This window comes from Pipistrellus hanaki, assembly GCF_964339955.1.
Source record: "Pipistrellus hanaki genome assembly, chromosome: 17".
Lineage (NCBI taxonomy): Eukaryota > Metazoa > Chordata > Mammalia > Chiroptera > Vespertilionidae > Pipistrellus > Pipistrellus hanaki.
In genome coordinates, this window is record NC_140519.1 from 5770310 (window position 1) to 5790525 (window position 20216).

At 46.4% G+C, this 20216-nt stretch overlaps 1 protein-coding gene across 1 annotated transcript; it reads left to right on the forward strand.

Moving 5' to 3' along the window:
* Positions 1-15440: 15440 nt before the first annotated feature.
* On the forward strand, positions 15441-20216 carry LOC311612225 (fatty acid-binding protein, adipocyte). Its single transcript, XM_084865036.1, has 4 exons — positions 15441-15828; positions 18809-18981; positions 19500-19601; positions 19993-20216. Exons 1-4 carry the CDS (start codon positions 15756-15758, stop codon positions 20041-20043), a joined length of 399 nt encoding a protein of 132 aa, XP_084721162.1. The 5' UTR covers positions 15441-15755; the 3' UTR covers positions 20044-20216.

Here is a 20216-nt window from a genome sequence, read left to right on the forward strand (position 1 = left end):
TCTAACTACCACTGCTCCATGAGAATTACCTCACTTGATCCGGTTAGCACCTGTAGGAAGAGCGAGTGCGTGTGGGGCTGTCTGACGGGACGTCAGGCACTTTGCATGCAGAGGTCACCGAGTAAGTATTTGCTGAATTGAATGAGCAAATCATCGGCGTACTGATATGCATGAATAAAGATGTTAACTCTTCAGAAGGTTGCTAAGTACTAAGCTGTGGCTGTTGTCAATCACCAAGTGACCCCAAAGTGTTTTTCTGGACAGTATTTCTATTTATGGAGAGGAAAAAAAGGCACCAGGAGTAGATTTTATCCTCTTAAAAATGCTTCTTTAACAAAAATATAAATTTTATATTATATTAATTTAAAAACATCAAAGAGCCTACATACCCTGTTTCCCAGAAAATAAGACAGTGTCTTATATTAATTTTTGCTCCCAAAGATGCACTAGGTCTTATTTTCAGGGGATGCCTTATTTTTTCATGAAGAAGAATACGGTACACATTTATTGTTAAATGAAAATAAAGGAAATGTATTACCTGTATACGGTACGGTAGTACTGTAGTTGTCAACACAAACCAGACAAACTGTGAATCCTACAGAATCAAGAATTTACTCATTAATTCAATGGCAATCATGTCATCATCTTCTGGAACATCATCATAACAATCCAATTCCTGAATTTCCTGGTGAATTTCTTGTGACTCCATTTCTTTCAGAATCAGTGGACCAAATCTCTCATGTTTAGCCTAGGGGGGGGCCTTATTTTCTGGGTGATGCCTTATATTTCACTCAGAAAGAAACCTGTAAGTAGGTCTTATTTTCAGAGGATGTCTTATTTTCGGGGAAACACGGTAGTACTGTAAAATTACCATTTGCCTTCTTCTAATACTTCAGATGTTTCATCTGCATTTCCAGCCATGCCATTGGAATGATGTACTTTAAGAAGACCCGTCTGCGAAGGTTTTACATAACATGTTTTTGCAGCTCCGAGAGCTGTGCTGCCCTCTGGACTACTGCTCTGTGGGTTTCGGAGAGACCACTATTTTTAATAAAGACAATGCACGGGCCAGATTAAAAAGTGAGACTTTCATGGACTTGATTTAAAATAGTCCTGATGCTGCAGCCCTGAGGAGCTCAGAGTGTGTCAAAGGACAGGGAGAGCCCCCTGGACCGGAGTGAGGACAATGGCCGGGGCGTGATTGGGGAAGAAGTAAGGGTGACATTTGCAGAATTTGGCAAGATAACTAGGGGAAAGGGCGAGGGCTGAAGTGGCTGCTTCCAAGTTTCAGGACGGCTGGGAATTGAGGCCCGGAGAAACTCGGTGAAGGGAAATGTGTGCCGGCCCCTCGGGGACTGCCCGGGCGCCTGCGCTTCGGCTCATGTTGCTGAGAGTAGGCTGGCTTCTTCCTCCGGCTAAACCGGGAAACACACACAGACCCACACATCTTATAACACACACAATCCCTCACACATCTTATAACACACACAGACCCAGACATCTTATAACACACACAGACCCACACATCTTATAACACACACAGACCCAGACATCTTATAACACACACAGACCCACACAACTTATAACATACACAATCCCTCACACATCTTATAACACACACAGACCCACACATCTTATAACACACAATCCCTCACACATCTTATAACACACACAGACCCAGACATCTTATAACACACACAGACCCACACATCTTATAACACACACAATCCCTCACACATCTTATAACACACACAGACCCACACATCTTATAACACACACAGACCCACACATCTTATAACACACACAATCCCTCACACATCTTATAACACACACAGACCCACACATCTTATAACACACACAATCCCTCACACATCTTATAACACACACACTCCCTCACACATCTTATAACACACACAATCCCTCACACATCTTATAACACACACACTCCCTCACACATCTTATAACACACACACTCCCTCACACATCTTATAACACACACACTCCCTCACACATCTTATAACACACACACTCCCTCACATATCTTATAACACACACAGACCCACACATCTTATAACACACACAGACCCACACATCTTATAACACACACAATCCCTCACATATCTTATAACACACACAATCCCTCACACATCTTATAACACACAATCCCTCACACATCTTATAACACACACAGACCCAGACATCTTATAACACACACAGACCCACACATCTTATAACACACACAATCCCTCACACATCTTATAACACACACAGACCCACACATCTTATAACACACACAGACCCACACATCTTATAACACACACAATCCCTCACACATCTTATAACACACACACTCCCTCACACATCTTATAACACACACAATCCCTCACACATCTTATAACACACACACTCCCTCACACATCTTATAACACACACACTCCCTCACACATCTTATAACACACACACTCCCTCACATATCTTATAACACACACAGACCCACACATCTTATAACACACACACTCCCTCACATATCTTATAACACACACAGCATGGCGAGCCCAAAGGGAACAGCAGTACTGTACAATAGATGTGTTCCTCTAAGCCAGAACGCTCTGAGGATTTAAGAAATAATTAAGAAAATTCTGCAGAACATAAGTACACACCAAGGGCTATCTCAGGCGAGAACACACGTGTTAAACTAGAAATGTCAGTGATGGAGTGAGTGCTGGGTTGAAGGCACAAATAAATTTACAGCCTTCACAGCTGCTGGGGTTTTGCTTTTTGTTTGTTTTTTACCAAAGCGTTCAATGATTTCTCCCGAGGGAAACAGGGAAGAAAGGAGATAAAGAAAATCTCTGGATAAAAGTCACCTCCGGCCAAAGAATTCCCGATTACACACACACACACACACACACACACACACACACACACACACACACACGTGATGGTCAATCCGCTCAGATAGCCAAGGGGCGGCCTGTCTGTCTGAGGGGTCGTTCCGCGGGAGCGCCCCGGGGCCACTCTGACAGGCAGCAGCTCCGAGCAGAGGAGTCCTAAGGCGTTCTCAGCTTGTGTGCCCCCCATCCTTTGTGGGAAAGCAGTTCTTCCTGGTGGACGCTGGCCTGTGCAGCACGGGTGCTCCCAGCATCCCAGGGGTGCCCCTCAGGGACGGAAATCTTCACTCAGGAAACGCAATCCAGGTTCCTGAATTTTGCATCACATTTTATGCAAGCTTTTCTCTCTGTCTCTTTCCACATTAAGAAGGTCCTATGCTATGGACTTTCTCACATCTTGCAGGTTTGCACTGAATTTGTTCTCACATACTCTCCTGTTCTCACAGACTCTCCTGTTCTCACATACTCTCCTCTTCTCACACACTCTCCTGTTCTCACATACTCTCTCTAAAAATCAATAAATAAAAATTGTTAAAAGTGTGTTCACCCATTGACCCTTCAACACTACTGATAGCATTTATTCTACAGTAATATTAATGTAAATAGACCAAGATACACATATACAAAAATGCTAACTAAAAAAATTAACAGTAAAAAGTAAAGATATTTGTTAAAACATGGCACATATATAAATAGAATACTTGGCTGCAATTTTTAAGAATGAGATGTATTTATATTAATTGACATGAAAAAATTGCTGTCATATTATAATTGAAGATAAAAACTATGGAGGACTACAAACATACAAAGTCTTGGCATATTATCCAATATCTTTCACAAAAATCCATATTTATATTCTATGCCTTAGCATATTTACACTAATGAAAGAGAAATATGCAAATTGACTGTACCTCCACTATGCCCACAGGCCATGCCCACCAGCCAATCAGGAGTGAGTATGCAAATCAACCCAACCCAGATGGCGATAGCCATGTTGTGAGCAGGAGGCTTGGATTTCCCCAGCGATGGAGGAAGCTAAGCTTCCCGCCTGCCCTGGCTGGCCCTGGCCTCCATTCAAGGCTACAAAGTTGCAATTATAGAAGATAAATAAATCCCAGATACCAGGGCCTCCACTTGGGTTGCTGGGGGGCCTGCAAACCACCACAGGCCCCTCTCCCAGGCTGTCCCACACCCGAAGGGAATCCCCACTCTGATCCAGGACAACCCTTCAAGGTAAACCAGGTGGTCCGCACCCATGCACCAGACCTCTATCCTATCTAATAAAAGAGTAGTATGCAGATTGACCATCACTCCAACACACAAGATGGCTGCCACAAGATGCCCAGCAAAGGAGGGCAGTTGGGAGGGACCAGGCCTGCAAGAGAGGGTACTTGTGGGAGATCAGGCCAGCAGGAGAGGGCAGTTAAGGGTGAGCAGGCTGGCAGAGGAGGTAAGTTAGGGGGAATCAGGCTGGTGGGGGAGCAGTTAGGCATCAATCAGCTGGCAGAGGGAGTCATTAAAGGATGATCAGGCTGGCAGGCAGAAGCAGTTAGGGGCAATCAGGGAGGCAGGCAGGTGAACAGTTGGGAGCCAGCAGTCCTGGATTGTCAGAGGGATGTCCCAGATTGGAGAGGGTGCAGGCTGGGCTGAGGGACACACACCTCTAGTGCATAAATAAAACACTGAAAGAATATTCATTAAATCATTAAAAGTGATTATCTGGAGAGTGGAACAATTACTTTCTCATGTATGTTTATATTATTTAAATTTTTATGTAAAATGTATTAACATTTTAAAAATGTTAAAGATATTTCCATTTGGGAAGAAAACTGTCACAGTATGATGAGAAGGTATTAACATAGTATCATCTCTTAAGAAAAAAAATTATTCTGATGTCATGATGTCAAAAATTTCAAGAAAACCCATTTAAATTTCATGAATTTCTATGGTCTCAAGACTAAACTTTCACTCCACATTCATTGAGAGTCAAAAACCACAGACCACAGAGAGAGCAAGACTGTTCTATGCGAGAAAACGTTCACCCTCCTCCCAGCCCAGGGCTCACCCCCAAGTATGTGGCTGGTCTTTGAGGAGTAGGTTGTTGTTGTTGTTGTTACTGGAGGCCCGGTGCACAAAATTTGTGCACTGGAGGGGGATCCCTCAGCCTAGCCTGCCCCCTCTCATAGTCCAGGAGCCCTCAGGGGATGTCCTACTGACAGCTTACACCCGCTCACCAAAGGGAGGCAACCAGGCTGATCAGGGGAAGGCACCACCCCCATCATCCTGCTACTGCTGCCACTGCCAGCCGCCACAGCCGCCAAGGTGTTTTCATCAACACAGACTCCAGTCCCTTCATCACGAAAAAATGACAACTTTCTTAGGCACTTCCAAGATGTGTCTGTCATAGGATATGACATTTCTTTCTTTCTTTCTTTCTTTCTTTCTTTCTTTCTTTCTTTCTTTCTTTCTAATCCTCACCTGAGGATATTTTCCACTGATTTTTAGAGAGCATGGAAGAGAGGGGAAAAACAGAGAGAAACATCAATGTGAGAGGGACACTTCGATTGGTTGCCTCCTGCAAGAGCCCTGACCTAGGCCCTGACCAGGGAGGACCCTGCAACCTAGGTAGATGCCCTTGACCAGAATTGAACCCAGACCCTGTGGTCCTCAGGCCAAGGCTCTCTCCGCTGAGCCAAACTGGCTAAGGCAGGATACGACATTTCTTATCCTTTCTTGAAGCAGGCCTTCATTTCTTCCTCTAGGAGTGAGTTAGAAGAACCCTAGATCACCTTCTTGGATTCTTATTATCCAAGTTACCAAGAACATTGCGAGTGGCTTACTGAGAGCTTAGCCAATGAGCGGTCAGAAAAAGTGTTTCCTATACAGCTCATGCGCAGAGGTGGGACTGCTGGTGCACAGTGCTGGCAGGACCCCCTGTCTGTCTCCATTCTGGGCCCTCTCAAGCCGCCACAACATCCATGGCTTGCCTCACCTGGCACACAGTCCCCTCCCGCCCACCTGTGTGCGCAGCCTCCTCCTGAGTGGCCAAGACATTACAGCATCCCAGACAATTTGCATATTACTATATATATATATATATATTATTACTCTACTATTATTACTATTACTACTACTACTACTACTGCTGCTCCTACTGCTCCTACTAGCTACCACAAGTTGAGTTAGTTATATGCTAGGCAACATGCAAAGATACTCAGCATTGAAGATTGCTAATTGAAACAACACCATCATTTACAGCTTTCCGGTTTTACAGGGAGCGCTGAGTGCCATGGAGATCAGTTAGCTGCCCGGCCACATGCTGTGAACAGGGGGGACAGAATGTCAGCGTCTTAGCTGCAGAGCACCAGCACTTCAGCTCACCATGAAAAGGTCATGGTGTTCGCTGAATAAAATTTTTAAAATAATGACCAAATGATAAGGAAGGATGATATCTTCACAGCATAAAACCATTTCAAGAATCCGGTGACGGGGTAGTGCATCTGGACGGAGTCTTGGCAGGCGCTGCGCGCAGGAATGCACATTTCACCCAGTGAGAGAGGATTGTCGTCAGGAGGGAAGTTAACACCCAGATGGCAAACACAGTTCACAGATGCCTGACATTGTGCTTTCCACTGGATCAGAGTTCATGGGGGGAGGGGCGGGGGAAAGGGGTGGTGGGAGGAGAGGATGGGGGAGGGGGAAGTCGGGGGGCTTCGGGGAGGGGGAAGTCGGGGGGCTTCGGGGAGGAGACGTTGGAGGGAGGAGGAGGGAGGGGATCAAAGGGGAGGAGGAGGTAGGGGGCGGCTGGGTGGGGGTCCCATGCAGGAGTGCCTCCCAGAAAGAACACGCCGCATTTCCTTGTAAGTGAAGTCCTCCTGGGACGGGCTGCCCATGCTCCTCCTGATCAGCATCGGTCACGCGTGTGGCAGCCACTGTGTCTGGTGTCTGCACTGGGGCCGCAGCTCGCATTAGTCTCCAAGCCCAGCCATCCTGAGCACTCTCCCCTCCCCTCCTCCCTCTTTCCTTCTCGCTTTTTCTCTTTTTCTAATCCCCTTTCTCCCTGACCTCGTCTTCCCTCTTCTCTCTCTTAAACATTGTTTCCTAGGTGCCCACAGAACCCGGAGCCATGCCTGCTGGCTGCACGGTGCCTGCTTGGGGGCAGCCGGGTCCTCACGGGCCTCCAGTGTGTCCTGCTCACATTGAGTGTGAAGCACAGACTGCACCCAAGAGACACTGCGTGACGACAGGCCTGAAATCTTTGTTGCATTCGGTTCTTCCGATGTAATTCAAACCCCAAACCTGTGGGCACTCTGCAAGAGCATGTGACGTGTAAGTGTGCTAGATGGGTAAGAGCATGGTGATGAGAGGATGGGTGCTCTTTCCTTGCGGATTGAAACGAGGTCTCACGGCCCAAGGGGCAGATGCCAGAGCCCACGGCCTCGGCCAGGCGGGTTGCACAACGGTGTGCCCCACCCCTGAAGTCTTCCCTTGGTTCTGTCACAGACTTTTGTGGGAGTTAATCAGGATCTGCTAATGAAATGCAAATACTTCCAGTACTAGTAGGATATTACCTGTTCTTTACACCTTAACATGCTCCACATCAACCTGGTTGATTTCCTCCTACTTCAGCACGAACTCTCCGGAACTCCCATGTCGTTCAGAATGCTACGTGTGGGCTCTCCAGGCGATGGTGCCGCCCCCCCCCCCCCCCCCCCCCCGGGCTCACGGCGCGTGCGAGAGAAGGAATCACTTCACCTCAAATGAACACAAAGCAGAGAACAAACTTGGAGTGTGTATGTGTGTGTGTGTGCATGCATATGTGTGCATATACATATGTGTAAGTGTGTGTGTGTGTGTGTGTGTGTGTGAGTGTGTGTGTGCGCACGCACGCACGTTAGGGCTTTTGCCTGTTCCTGGACATTGTCCTGGTGATGTCTTCTGCCATCTCATCTGATTTGGATGCGCGTTCCTCCTGGTTTCTCTGGTTAATTTTTGCTGCCGTCAGTTCTTTCAAGGAGGCGCCTCTTACCTAGGGAGGAGGGAGGGCACGCGCTGCGATCAGAAAGTGGCCGCCAGCTCCTTTGCTGGCTCCCAGGTGCGGGTACTGTCCGAGGACACAGACTCCTTCAACGGGCCCGTGGGCACGTGGGCCCGTGAAGAACTCGCACGCTGGGCACCGCGGCCAGGCCCGTCCTTAGCCACCGCTTCTCACCGGAGCGCAGCCTGCGGCTCCTCACTCCTCCAACCACCCCCACTCTGAGGGCAGAGTCCCTAGTCGCTGTGGACACGAGTCCGACGACTGGACACAAAGGCACAGGCCCTACGGGAGGCTCGGAGGTGGAAAATAATTCTCACGGTCAGTGTCCCAGGACGCCATGGGCCAGAGAACCAATAAAGTGCCTGACCGTCCCGCCAGCACTGCATCTTAGGCTCTGACAAACCCAAACGGTCCCCGCAATGCATGGGTGCTAGAAGCTTTGTTTCAGGAAAAGGGGAGCCGTGGCCTGAGCTGCGACGTACCCACCACACACACTGTGAAAACACTTCCTCCCGTCAGCTTCGCCCCATTATCCAACGACTGGGTACGCTTCCTCTTCAATTTAAAAATTGTTAGAAAAATACCCTCATTTCCTCCAAAAGAAGTAAACACAGGCAAAGGTCAGGGGGACGCATTCCATGGACGCCGTCCACAGTGGAGCAAAGTGCAGCCGCGGCCGGGCCAGCGCGTTCTGGCCCTCAGCACCGAGGGGCTGGGCCGTGTCCCCGGAGACAGCGAGGCCGTCACTGGAGACCCCGGCCCGCAGCTCCGGGGAAGAGGCTCACGTTCCTGCTGGTGGGAGTGCTCATGAACGGAAGCACAGTCACCCTGTGGGAGGTGCGGAAGAGGCTTATGGCCAGGATCCCCCAAAGAAAGGCACTCTCATACCCTTCCTATGTCACTTATTCCCTCCCTTGTAAAATCCTCACCCAAGGATGAAGGAAGTGAGAGAGAGAGAAACGTTAATGTGAGAGCAAAACATGGATCGGTTGCCTATACAGCTCACCAGGGGACTGAACCCACAACCCAGGTATGCAGCCTGACCGGGAATTGAACCTGAAACCTTTGTGTGTGTGTGTGTGTGTGTGTGTGTGTGTGTGTGCGCGCGCGCGCGCACATGGGAGAATGCCCTAACCAATTGAACTACCCGGCCAGTGCCCTACATCATTTAAAAAAAATAATATAATTTTTTTATTGATTTCAGAGAGGAAGGGAGAAAGAGAGATAGAAACATCAATGATGAGAGCAAATCATTGATTGGCTGCCTCCGGTATGCCCCACACTGAGGTTAGAGCCCGCATCCTGGGCCTGTGTCCTGACCGGGAATCGAACCAGGCCCTACATCATTTCTTAATTTCTGCCCCTGCTTGCCCATCACTCACTGCCTTTCCCTGTGCTCAGCCCCTCGCTGTCTCTCAAACCCTGCCTTGTGAGAGAATTTGTATGCTCTATACACCCTTTCCTAGTGCCTGCCTATCTGCCCAACACAGATATCTGGCAAATATTTGGGGAATGAATAAGGAGCTAGTCACTTTAAGTCACGGATGGGATAAAGTTCAGGATGGAAAAGGGAGGTCAGGAAAGAGGGAAGATTGAGATGAAGATGTAGCATATTTTAAAAAAATTTTTTTTTAAGATGTAGCATATCTTTATACATTAAAGGCTAATAAAAGATGCTAAAAGTGTGAAAAATTAGGAGAGCAATTAGTGCTTCATGTGCTAACAACATGTCCGTATTAAGATGTCTGTCAAAATAAAACATCTAAAAGGCTTTGTATTTTACTTTGGCCCTAGAATGGTAATAGACTAGAACTTGGATAGAAAAGGAAAGACAGGATTGTGTGCAATTTATTATCCTAGTTGCTCACCTTACCTAGCACAGTGCCTTGGACATAACAGTTTTGCATATTAAAAAAATCACATTTATAATTGCATCAAAAAGCATAAAAGCCGAAACCGGTTTGGCTCAGTGGTGGAGCGTCGGTCTGCAGACTGAAAGGTCCCGGGTTCGATTCCGGTCAAGGGCATGTACGTTGGCTGCGGGCACATCCCCGGTATGTGCAGGAGGCGGCTGGTCGATGTTTCTCTCTCATCGATGTTTCTGGCTCTCTATCTCTCTCCCTTCCTCTCTGTAAAAAAATCAATAAAATATATTTTTTAAAAAAGCATGAAATACCTAGTAGTACATTTTTAATTCTTTGTTGTTGAAAGTATTATACATGTCCCCTCTTTCCCCAGCCCGCCCCCACCCCCCAGCCCAGGCCTTCACCCCACTGTTGCCTGTGTCCATTGGTTATGCTTATATGCATACGAGTTCTTTGGTTGATCTCTTACCCCCCACCCCCTCCCGTACCTTTCATCTGAGGTTTGACAGTTTATTTGATTTTTCTGTATCCCTGAATCTGTTTTTGTTCATCAGTTTATGTTGTTCATTATATTCCACAAATGAGTGAGATCATATGAAATTTATCTTTCTCTGACTGGCTTATTTTGCTTAGCATAATGCTATCTAGGTCCATCCATGCTCTTGCGAATGGTAAGAGTTCTTTCTTTTTTACAGCAGCATAGTATTCCATTGTATAGATGCACCAGAGTTTCTTAATCCACTCATCTGCTGATGGGCACATAGGCTGTTTCCAAATCTTACTGTGGTGAATTGTGCTGCTATGAACATAGGGGTGCATATATCCTTTCTGATTGGTGTTTCTAGTTTCTTGGGAAATATTCCTAAAAGTGGGATCACTGGGTCAAATGGCAGCTCCACATTTAATTATTTGAGGACACTCCATACTGTTTTCCATAGTGGCTGCACCAGTCTGCATTCCCACCAGCAGTGTACTAGGGCTCCCTTTTCTCCACATACTCACCAGCACTTGTCGTTTGCTGATGAATTGATGGTAGCCATTCTGATAGGTGTGAGGTGATACTTAATTGTGGTTTTAATTTGCATCTCTCTGATGATCAGTGACTTTGAGCATGTTTTCATATATCTCTTGGCCGTCTGTATGTCCGCTTTCGAGAAGTGTCTATTTAGGCCCTTTGTCCATTTTTTGATTAGATTGTGTATCTTCCTTTTGTTAAGTTGTATGAGTTCCCTATAAATTTTGGAGGTTAAGTCCTTATCAAACGTAACATTGGCAAATATGTTCTTCCATGCAGTGGTCTCTTGGGCAAAAAAAAAAAAAAAAAAAATTTGTAAAAATTATTTGCCAGGGTGAGCTTTATACAATGGAATCAGGTTTGAAAACGTGAACTGTGTAATTTCTAGTGGTTTTCAGGAAAGGATGAGCATCAACATTTTGGTTAATTATGACCCTGCATTAATACGTAGGGAGGATATTCTTCAAGGATATCCTCCCTAAGTATCTTCACGGCAGTTTTTAAGACTTAATCTTGGCTTCATGGATAAGAGAGAATGTTCCCTCATCAAATAACCATCTGTCCCCACAGTGTCAATGGACAGCTGTGGGAATAAGGTGGCATCTGAGGAGGATCCTACAAAAATAATTCTACGGTATACGACCGTGGGGTCCTCACTCCTGTGGGGAGCACAGGATGGCCCAGGCATTTGGAACACAGACAGAGCTGCCTTTACCATGCCTCCAACTACGTAACTCTGACAGCCCATCTGTGACTCTACACAACCGATAATGTGAGATTTCTTCATGTAAACCCAACTCCCACTCACACCTGTTTCTTTTATTGCTATTGATATTTAAGTTCTGAGGCCCTTTCCTTGGCTACTACCGCTCCTGGTGCTCAGTGGAAGCAGGTGCCCGGGTGGCTTGCTCTCCATTGAACCCCAGTGGTTAGCAAAGAGCTGACACACCTGCTGAATAACCAGAGCACCTGGTGTCATCATGGTCCCTAAAACAGTGCTGCCTACAGACGCACAGTGTGAGCCATGGATGTTCTCAAAACTTTCCTAGTTTCCATGTTAAGAAAGTAAAAGAGATAGATGATAAATTAATTTTAGTAATAATTCTACTTCACCCAACATAGATATGATTTGCCATTTTCACATATAATCATGTAAAATTTTTAATTAGACATTTTATTGTTATTTCCTCTTGTCCTCAGAACTCAACATGCATTTTATAGTAACAATACACCTCGATTCAGACTCTAAATTTTCTGTTGAAGCAGTTGGTAGGCATTCAGACTTTATAACATTACAGTTGAAAAGTTGATTCACATACCCAAGTTCTCCCAGAGATATTTAAACGTTTTTAAGCAAGTGAATTAAGGACACAGACCGTAGCGTGGTGAAGGCTTGGGGAGGGGGTGGGAGTACAGAGGAGGGGTCAATGGGGAAAAGAGGACATCTGAAGTACTATCAATGATAAAGATACATTTTTAAAAATTAAAAAAGAAAAAAATTAAAAAGGAGTGTTTCTTAAATTTTAATTAAAATTAAGGAAAATTAAATACTCGGTTTCTCAGTCACATTAGCCCGTGTCAAGTATTCAGTACTGACCAGATGGTAATGTTGAACAGTCCCTCTCTAAATACTGCAGCATTTACATTGTAGTATTACAATACATGTGACATATATTCACATGTGACAATCATTGCAGTGTTACAATACATCTGATGTATATTCACATGTGACAATCATTTGAAGATCTGACTGAAGTGATTCGTTACTAAAAGTAAAGCATCAACATATACTTTGAAAAGTAAACCATTATTCTCAGACTAAGATAAAATATTTGCAGGAGACATAAAGGATATTACCCAAAACATACGATGAAATAACTCACAAATAAGAGTAGCAAACAAGCATGGTGATCACAGACAGCAACAATATTGTGCTGAAATCATCAATTTGCTAAGAGACTAAGAACCTAATGGTTCTAATCACTAACAAGGAAGGATAATTATATAATGTGATAGAGGCGCTAATTATCACCACAAAGGCAATCGTGTTATAATACATAACTGCATCAAATTAACATGTTGTGTACCTTAAAGTTGTACAATGCTATCTGTCAAATATATTTTAATTTTTAAAACCTCAACTATCAATACAATAAACCACCCAATTAAAAAATGGACCAAAGACCTAAACAGACACATCACCAAAGAAGACATCATGTGAAAAGATGCTCCCCATCCTGCGGCACCGGGAGACGCGGAGTAAAACACACTGAGACACCACCGTGCACCCGTCATGGTGGAAACACAGAACTCTGACAGCACCCAGGGTTTGGCCATGCCAATTCCCCTCGGTGCCGGAGGAATGTACATGGTGCATTCCTGGCAGACAGTCTGGTACATTCCGCCTAAACACACTCTTACCCACTGTCCCGCCACCATGCTCCTTGGTATCAAAGGAGCGCACAGCTCACAGCCACATGAAGACCCACACAGGGCGCCTGCGGCAACTCTGCTCATAACTGCCAGGTCTTGGAAGCAACCAAGGCGTCCGTCAGCAGGCAGATGGGCACACAAACTGGTCCAACCCACAATGGCATATCACTCAACGCTGCAAAGAAATGAGCTACCCCTGCCTGAAAAGACACGGAGGAACCCGGAATGCATATTGGTGAGCAAAAGAAGCCCATCTGAAAAGATTGCACACAGTGTGATTCCAACTCTATGACATTCTGGAAAAGGCTAAACTTCGAGACATAAAAATCGCGACGGTGGCGGAGTGAGTGTGGGAGGCAGAGCACAGAGGGTGTTTAGGATAGTGACATGACTCTGTACGACACTATAGTGACAACATTTGTCCAGAGCCATCGGATGTACACCAAAGGTGGACCGGAAGGGAAACTCTGGGCATTGTGTGATTATTATGTATCAGTGTAGGCTCATCCTTGGTAAAAAAAAAAAAAAAAAAAAAAGAGAGAGAGAGAGAGAGAGAGAGAGAGAGAGAGAGAGAGAGAGAGAGAGCAAAGGGCCGAAACCGTTTTTGGCTCAGTGGTAGAGCATCGGTCTGTGGACTGAAAGGTCCCAGGTTCGATTCCGGTCAGGGGCGTGTACGTTGGTTGAGGGCACATCCCTGGTAGGGGGTGTGCAAGAGGCAGCTGGTCAATGTTTCTCTCATCAACGTTTCTAGCTCTCTATCTCTCTCCCTTCCTCTCTGTAAAAAATCAAAAAAAAAAAAAAAAAAAAAAAAGAAAGAGAGAGAGAGAGAGAGAGAGAAAAGGAAGAGTGCTTTGCTGAGTGACGTTGATGATGGGGGGGGGAGGGGGGAGTGTTCACAGGTGTGTAGGGATGGTAGGGATGGGGAATCTCTGTACCTTCCTCTCAATTTTATTGTAGCTCTCAAACTTCTCTAAAAATAGTTTTAGCTGAAACCGGTTTGGCTCAGTGGTTAGAGCGTTGGCCTGCAGACTGAAAGGTCCCAGGTTCGATTCTGGTCAAGGGCATGTACCTTGGTTGCGGGCACATTCCCAGTGGAGGGTGTGCAGGAGGCAGCTGATCGATGTTTCTCTCTCATCAGTGTTTCTGACTCTCTATCCTCTACCTTCCTCTCTGTAAAATAAAATATATTAAAAAAATAAAAATAGTTTTAAAAGCAAAACAACACAAAACCAAAGACAAAACAGTTATTAATGTAGAGCATCCACAATCTGAGCATGCACTCAGATTGGCCATTTTCATTTATCTGTCCCGTGGGGAACAGAGGCATTGACCAGAGCAAGCCGCCCTGGGGTGGGCATTGCCCGCAGTCCTTGGACCTGGGCAGCTCTCCACAGGGGACGGGCATGATCTCTGTACAGACTACAAACGCAACAGTCAGACATTGCTCTGTGCTCTCTGCCCAAGCACTGCGGGAGCCCTCAGGCTGCTGCCCTGTCTGAGGACCGTGTGCAGGTGTCAGGTGGCGGCGGAGAGTACAGGGTGGCGGGCAGAACTGAAACCGTTTCTACTCCAGAAGAGCCATCTCCCGGCGACTCTGTGAAAGAAGGAATGCGGTTTTGGTGGTTTCTGACCAGACCACTGTGGTCATTTTAAGTAACACTTGTTAGATCAGGATAAATCTGGAGTTCATAATGTAATTTAGGAAATGAACAAAATTTCTCAGTGAGATGAGTATGTTTTGGACGGGGGCCTATTTTTAAAGGAGTTTCTGGAAGTTGGTCAAATATATGTGGGATAAAAGAGGGGGCTAAGTTATTAGGGGGTGAAAGAGGGAGACTAAATCACTATCATTTAATCCTACATCCAGATTCCCAGTGGGTTCACTGAAGTTACTTTTTCCTTTTTTATTCATGCAAAACCTTTTAAATGAGAAACCTGGGGAACTGCAAAATGCCATCACTTACTTCGTTTTAATTGCCAGCTGGTTCCTGAGAGCACTGTTCCAAAGAGCCTTTCCGATGACTTAAAAATCCCCAAGATAATTTTTATGTTTCTCAATTCAAAATAGGCACTTAATTGTAATTTTAATAGGAACTCCAGAAAAGGGGGTCAGAGTTCATCCTGAGATAATTACCTGGCTGTGCTCTCCACTGGGATAAATGCGTCTGGAAATAATAGGGGGAAACACAATGCATCGAGGATTAAAACCTTCAAAACAGGCATGTTTGACAGATTCCGCGAGCGGTTAAAAATAATCTGTACTCCCAGTCCGGTGACCATTTGCCAGGGAGAGCCAAAGTTGAGAAATTTCTGTGAGGAACATGACTCAGAGAGGAAAGTGCAGAGTCTGGTAGAGAAGGAAATGGTCCGACATCATTCCCAATTGGCCCTTCCTCTGGTCACGTGCTCTGGGCATCTTTAAAAGGGCGTCCCCGGGACTCGGCCGGACACAGCACCGTCCCAAGGGCAGCAGCTTCTTCCCACCTGGCAGAGGAGTCCGGATAGCTCTCAAGATGTGTGACGCCTTCGTAGGTACCTGGAAGATGGTCTCCAGTGAGAACTTCGATGATTACATGAAGGAAGTGGGTAAGCGAGCACGTGGCGGGGGGGCTGCATGCAAACCCCTTTCTCCGGGCCAGGGGGCTTGTGGCTGTGTCCACTCTGGAAACGCTGGCCGATATGGAAGGCTGCTTTCTCTCCGGGGTACAAAAACAGCGAGTGAGACCATTTGCTGGTAGAGACATTGTAGACCGAAGTCACAGTGACAGGTGAACCAAGATGGAAAAAAGGTCTAAAAGGAATGTTTATGGGCACTGAAAAGATTTCATCTGATTGCTAACCGCGGGCACCTTTGGTTTACTTGGCTCTTTGCCTGCTTGTCTTTCATTCCTTCTTGCACAGAAAAAGGAGCAATAGCCCGGCTGGGGTGGCTCAATGTTTGAGCCTCAACCCACGCGCCAGGAGGTTGCCAGTTTGATTCCCAGTCAGGGCACATGCCTGGGTATGGGGCTCAGTCCCCAGTAGGGGGCGTGCAGGAGGCAGCCAAACATCTCTCATCATTGATGTTTCTAACTTTCCTTCCTTTCCCTTTCTCTCTCTAAAACCAATAAAAACATTAAAAAGGAGAAATAACTTGGAAATACAACCATATTTATTTCCTAGCAAGCAGTAATGCCCTTTGACACTGTATTTCTCATATTCATATAATTTTAAAAGTAGACTTATGTTAACCAATTACTTTATTGTCTTAATATCAATCCATTAATATGTGTGGGGTTTTGTGGGGGGTAAAATATTTTTTGTTGTTGAATTTATTGAAGTGACATTGGTTAATAAAGCTATGTAGGTTTCAGGTGTACAATTCTATATACATCATCTGTATATTGTATTGTGTGTTTATCACCCCGAGTCCCGTCTCCTTCCATCATTATTTGTTCCCCCTTTATGCTCTTCTACCTGCTCCCCCACCCCCCCTTTCCCTTTGGTAGTCCCCTACTGTGTCTGTGAGGTTGTTGATTTTTGTTTGTTTGTTTTGCTTAATCCCTTCACCTTTCCCACCCAGCCCCTTTCCCCTAAAAGTCTTAATTTTAGAGAGTGTGTTCCTTAACGGGCTGAAGTATTTCTGTGACTAGCAAATCCACGGGCAGTCACAGAATTACTGATCATTTACAAGGAGAATGTTACACACATAACATCCCTTCTCCTTGATAATGGAGGCTCCTGGGTCTTTAGATTCCGCTAGGGTTGTCAGTGTGCCACCTGAAGGTCCCCAGGCAATGAGGGAGCAGAGCAAGGTTGTAGGGAGGCGGGGCTCACCCCCAGGAGTGGGTGTGCAGGAGGCAGGATCAACGCCTCTCTCAGTCTGAGAGCCCCACCCACCTGAGCATGACCAAATCAGGGGTTGGAACTTATTCCCTAAACCTCAAATTTAACCTCCCCCCTCTGCCCCCCAAGGCACACAGCATGTTTTGTTGCTTCTCTATAACCACCATTTTCCTTGTTTATAGTGAAAGCAAGAAGGACTTCAGCATGAGTGAGACCTAACTTTCCAGAATATCAATTAATTTTTATTCCATACACTAATAGGTGCTGATATGGAAATGCTAGGTTTTGAGGCTATTTAGCTATTGACTTTTAGAAACATTTTACACTTTTACTGTCTACATTTAAATTGATAAAATTCTGGTGATGAGACAATAAGATGCCGCCTTAAATTAGCTGCTCTGGTTGATGGTCTGTCAACAGGGCGGAAGCAGGCAGGTGGAGAAGGCTGGCCTCCTGGAGCCACCCTGCCTGGAGCCACTGGAACACCCTTTATCTGATGTTCTATTTATAACACAGCCGGACTCGGAGAAGCAGCCTCGCAGCTCCCGCCTGTGGCACATCTGCGGCAGGGAGATCAATCAGAGCCTCAGCACCCGCTGTTCTGTTCTCGATTTCTCTCCCTGGTCCCCATTTCCAACCTGTGGTGTATGTCACATCAGGAGCTGAGACTTCTGTGCATGTGTTTATTTATTTATTTTACTTTTTTAAAATATATTTTATTGATTTTTTACAGAGAGGAAGGGAGAGGAATAGAGAGCTAGAAACATCGATGAGAGAGAGACATCGAGAATTGATCAGCTGCCTCCTGCACACCCCCTACCGGGGATGTGCCTGCAACCAATGTACATGACCTTGACCGAAATCAAACCTGGGACCTTTCAGTCCGCAGACCAATGCTCTACTACTGAGCCAAACTGGTTTTGGCCCTGTGCACATGTTTAAAGGAACCCAGCACACAGAGAGAGACCCTGACTGCTGGTCTGCTGGGCAGTAAATTGTCATCCCATCCTCTTAGCAAGAAAAGTAGGTTCCACTTAAGAAAAAAGAGAAATTTGTAATGCAGGTGATTGGCAAGCAAAACATCGATTACCAAACTCACTGGAACCGTGGCTTCTTGAATGTTGAAATGTCAGTCGCTGTGAGGCCCTCTTTAACCTGCCTGCATGGGTGGGGCCACATGGTTTGCCTTTGGGGGATCCATCCGAACCTCATCCGCTGGTGGGGTGGGGTGAGAGAGACAGGGCAGCAGACGCGGTGAGATGTTATCTCTGGACACCCAAGGGGATGTCATTTTTTAACTGTGTGACCCTAACGGCTCGTATCCCCGTGGGGATTCTGTCTTGGACTGCGCACCAGGTCATGTTTACGTAAGAAAACAAGGTCGCAGTGCCCAGGGTGTATTGAACGGAGGGAGGGCCAGGGGCTGGCTGAGGGCAGTGACTGGAAGACACCACATCCCCGAGGCGCATTCCGGTGGAAAAGGGACAGCGGTCTCCTGGGGGCTGCCTCTGAGCAGAGGGAGACGGAAGGGACAAACCTGAGCCAGCGTGCTGCGTGCGTGTCTATGAAGAGTCTCCTCGTTACTTCCCTGCAGCAGCTGTTTGAACGAGGAATCGGATACTCGCCGTGTCCCCCTCATGCACACACACCCCCACTCGTGTGTGCACCACTGTAGCCTCGTGCAGCTCTTTCTTAAAGACGCGCCAGGACGCTGTAAACCTGCCCTCTCCTCCCCCCGCAGGAGTGGGCTTTGCCACCAGGAAGGTGGCCGGCATGGCCAAGCCCAACATGACCATCAGCGTCAACGGGGATGTGATCACCATTAAATCGGAAAGCACCTTTAAGAACACGGAGATCTCCTTCAAGCTGGGCCAGGAGTTTGACGAAGTCACTGCAGATGACAGAAAGGTCAAGGTGAGGAGGGAGGGGCTTGAGTGGAGGGAAAACCTATTTTCAATGACCAGCCACTGCCCTGAACGGCCCGTGAGAGGGGAGACCGCCCTCCACAGGCAGGAGCGCCCTGACTCCCGCCCTCTGAACTTTGTTGCCTTTGATATTTAATTGGTGGCTTTCATTCCTTCTTATAAAGTTGTCATTATTTTAAGAAACAATAATCTTTTGTCATTTGATGTATATAGTATTTGAAGCTGATTAAGTAACATAATGTTAGGGAAGTTTACAAAGTGTTTCCAAATTACTTAAGATACTACCACCTCAACGTAGATTTATGATCTATGTTCTTTCACAGCATTTTTCGAATGCATGTTTGTACGACGTTCTGATCACAGCGTATGTTGACATTCATTTAATTTCTTGTGGCAACATATTCCCATAATTAAGAGTTTCGAATGACCTCCAGGATGCTGCCCACAAGGCGGCGGGTTCTCTGTGCTTTTTCTGCGTGTAACAGCCCCCGCTTTCTGTTCACCCAGAGCCTCATCACCTTGGACGGGGGCGCCCTCGTGCAGGTGCAGAAGTGGGACGGGAAGTCAACCACCATCAAGAGGAAGCGAGTGGATGACAAACTCGTGGTGGTGAGTATGTTCTCGCCGCCAGATCCCCTGCGGGCCATCTCCAGCCACCATTCCCCCCAAACACACGGGTAACGGCTGCTGCTTCCGGGCAGGAGCACTGTCTCCGTCGGGATTATGGGATTCATTCTGTTGCCTTTGTGCCTGCGGCTCAGCCTGGCATGCTCTCCCTGGGAAGCACGGCCTGACTCTGAGCACGCACCATGCACTTCTGCTTGCACCCTCACCCCCATCCTGATTGTGAGGCCACTTAAGGGGGGAATGGTATCTTCTTGGTCTAACTATCTCCCTGATGTATTACATCAGGTACATGTAGGGACAAATAGCTGTCCTAACCCTGAGGGAGACCATAAGCAAAGGAACTCACTGACCATGAATGTCTTTGTGTGTCTAGGAGTGTATCATGAAAGGAGTCACTTCCACCAGAGTTTACGAGAGAGCGTGAGCAGAGGGACAGGACCCGGACGGACGTTTGCACTGAGCTCGGTGACATCCTGCTGGATATAGTGTCCAAACGTATATTGTAATCGTCCACCAATTAGCAAGCAACTAACTTCCCCCAATCAGAATTCATTCAATGTGGTTGCATTGGTTAAATAAAACATTTTAGAGTTAGAA

What these genes read in the sequence shown, in the direction of transcription:
- LOC311612225 (XM_084865036.1), top strand. Translation starts at nt 15,756, where the DNA reads ATGTGTGACGCCTTCGTAGGTACCTGGAAGATGGTCTCCAGTGAGAAC. An exon ending in CAGATGACAGAAAGGTCAAG is followed by an intron (nt 18,982 to 19,499) that starts GTGAGGAGGGAG and finishes CTGTTCACCCAG; the next exon opens with AGCCTCATCACCTTGGACGG. An exon ending in TGGATGACAAACTCGTGGTG is followed by an intron (nt 19,602 to 19,992) that starts GTGAGTATGTTC and finishes TTGTGTGTCTAG; the next exon opens with GAGTGTATCATGAAAGGAGT.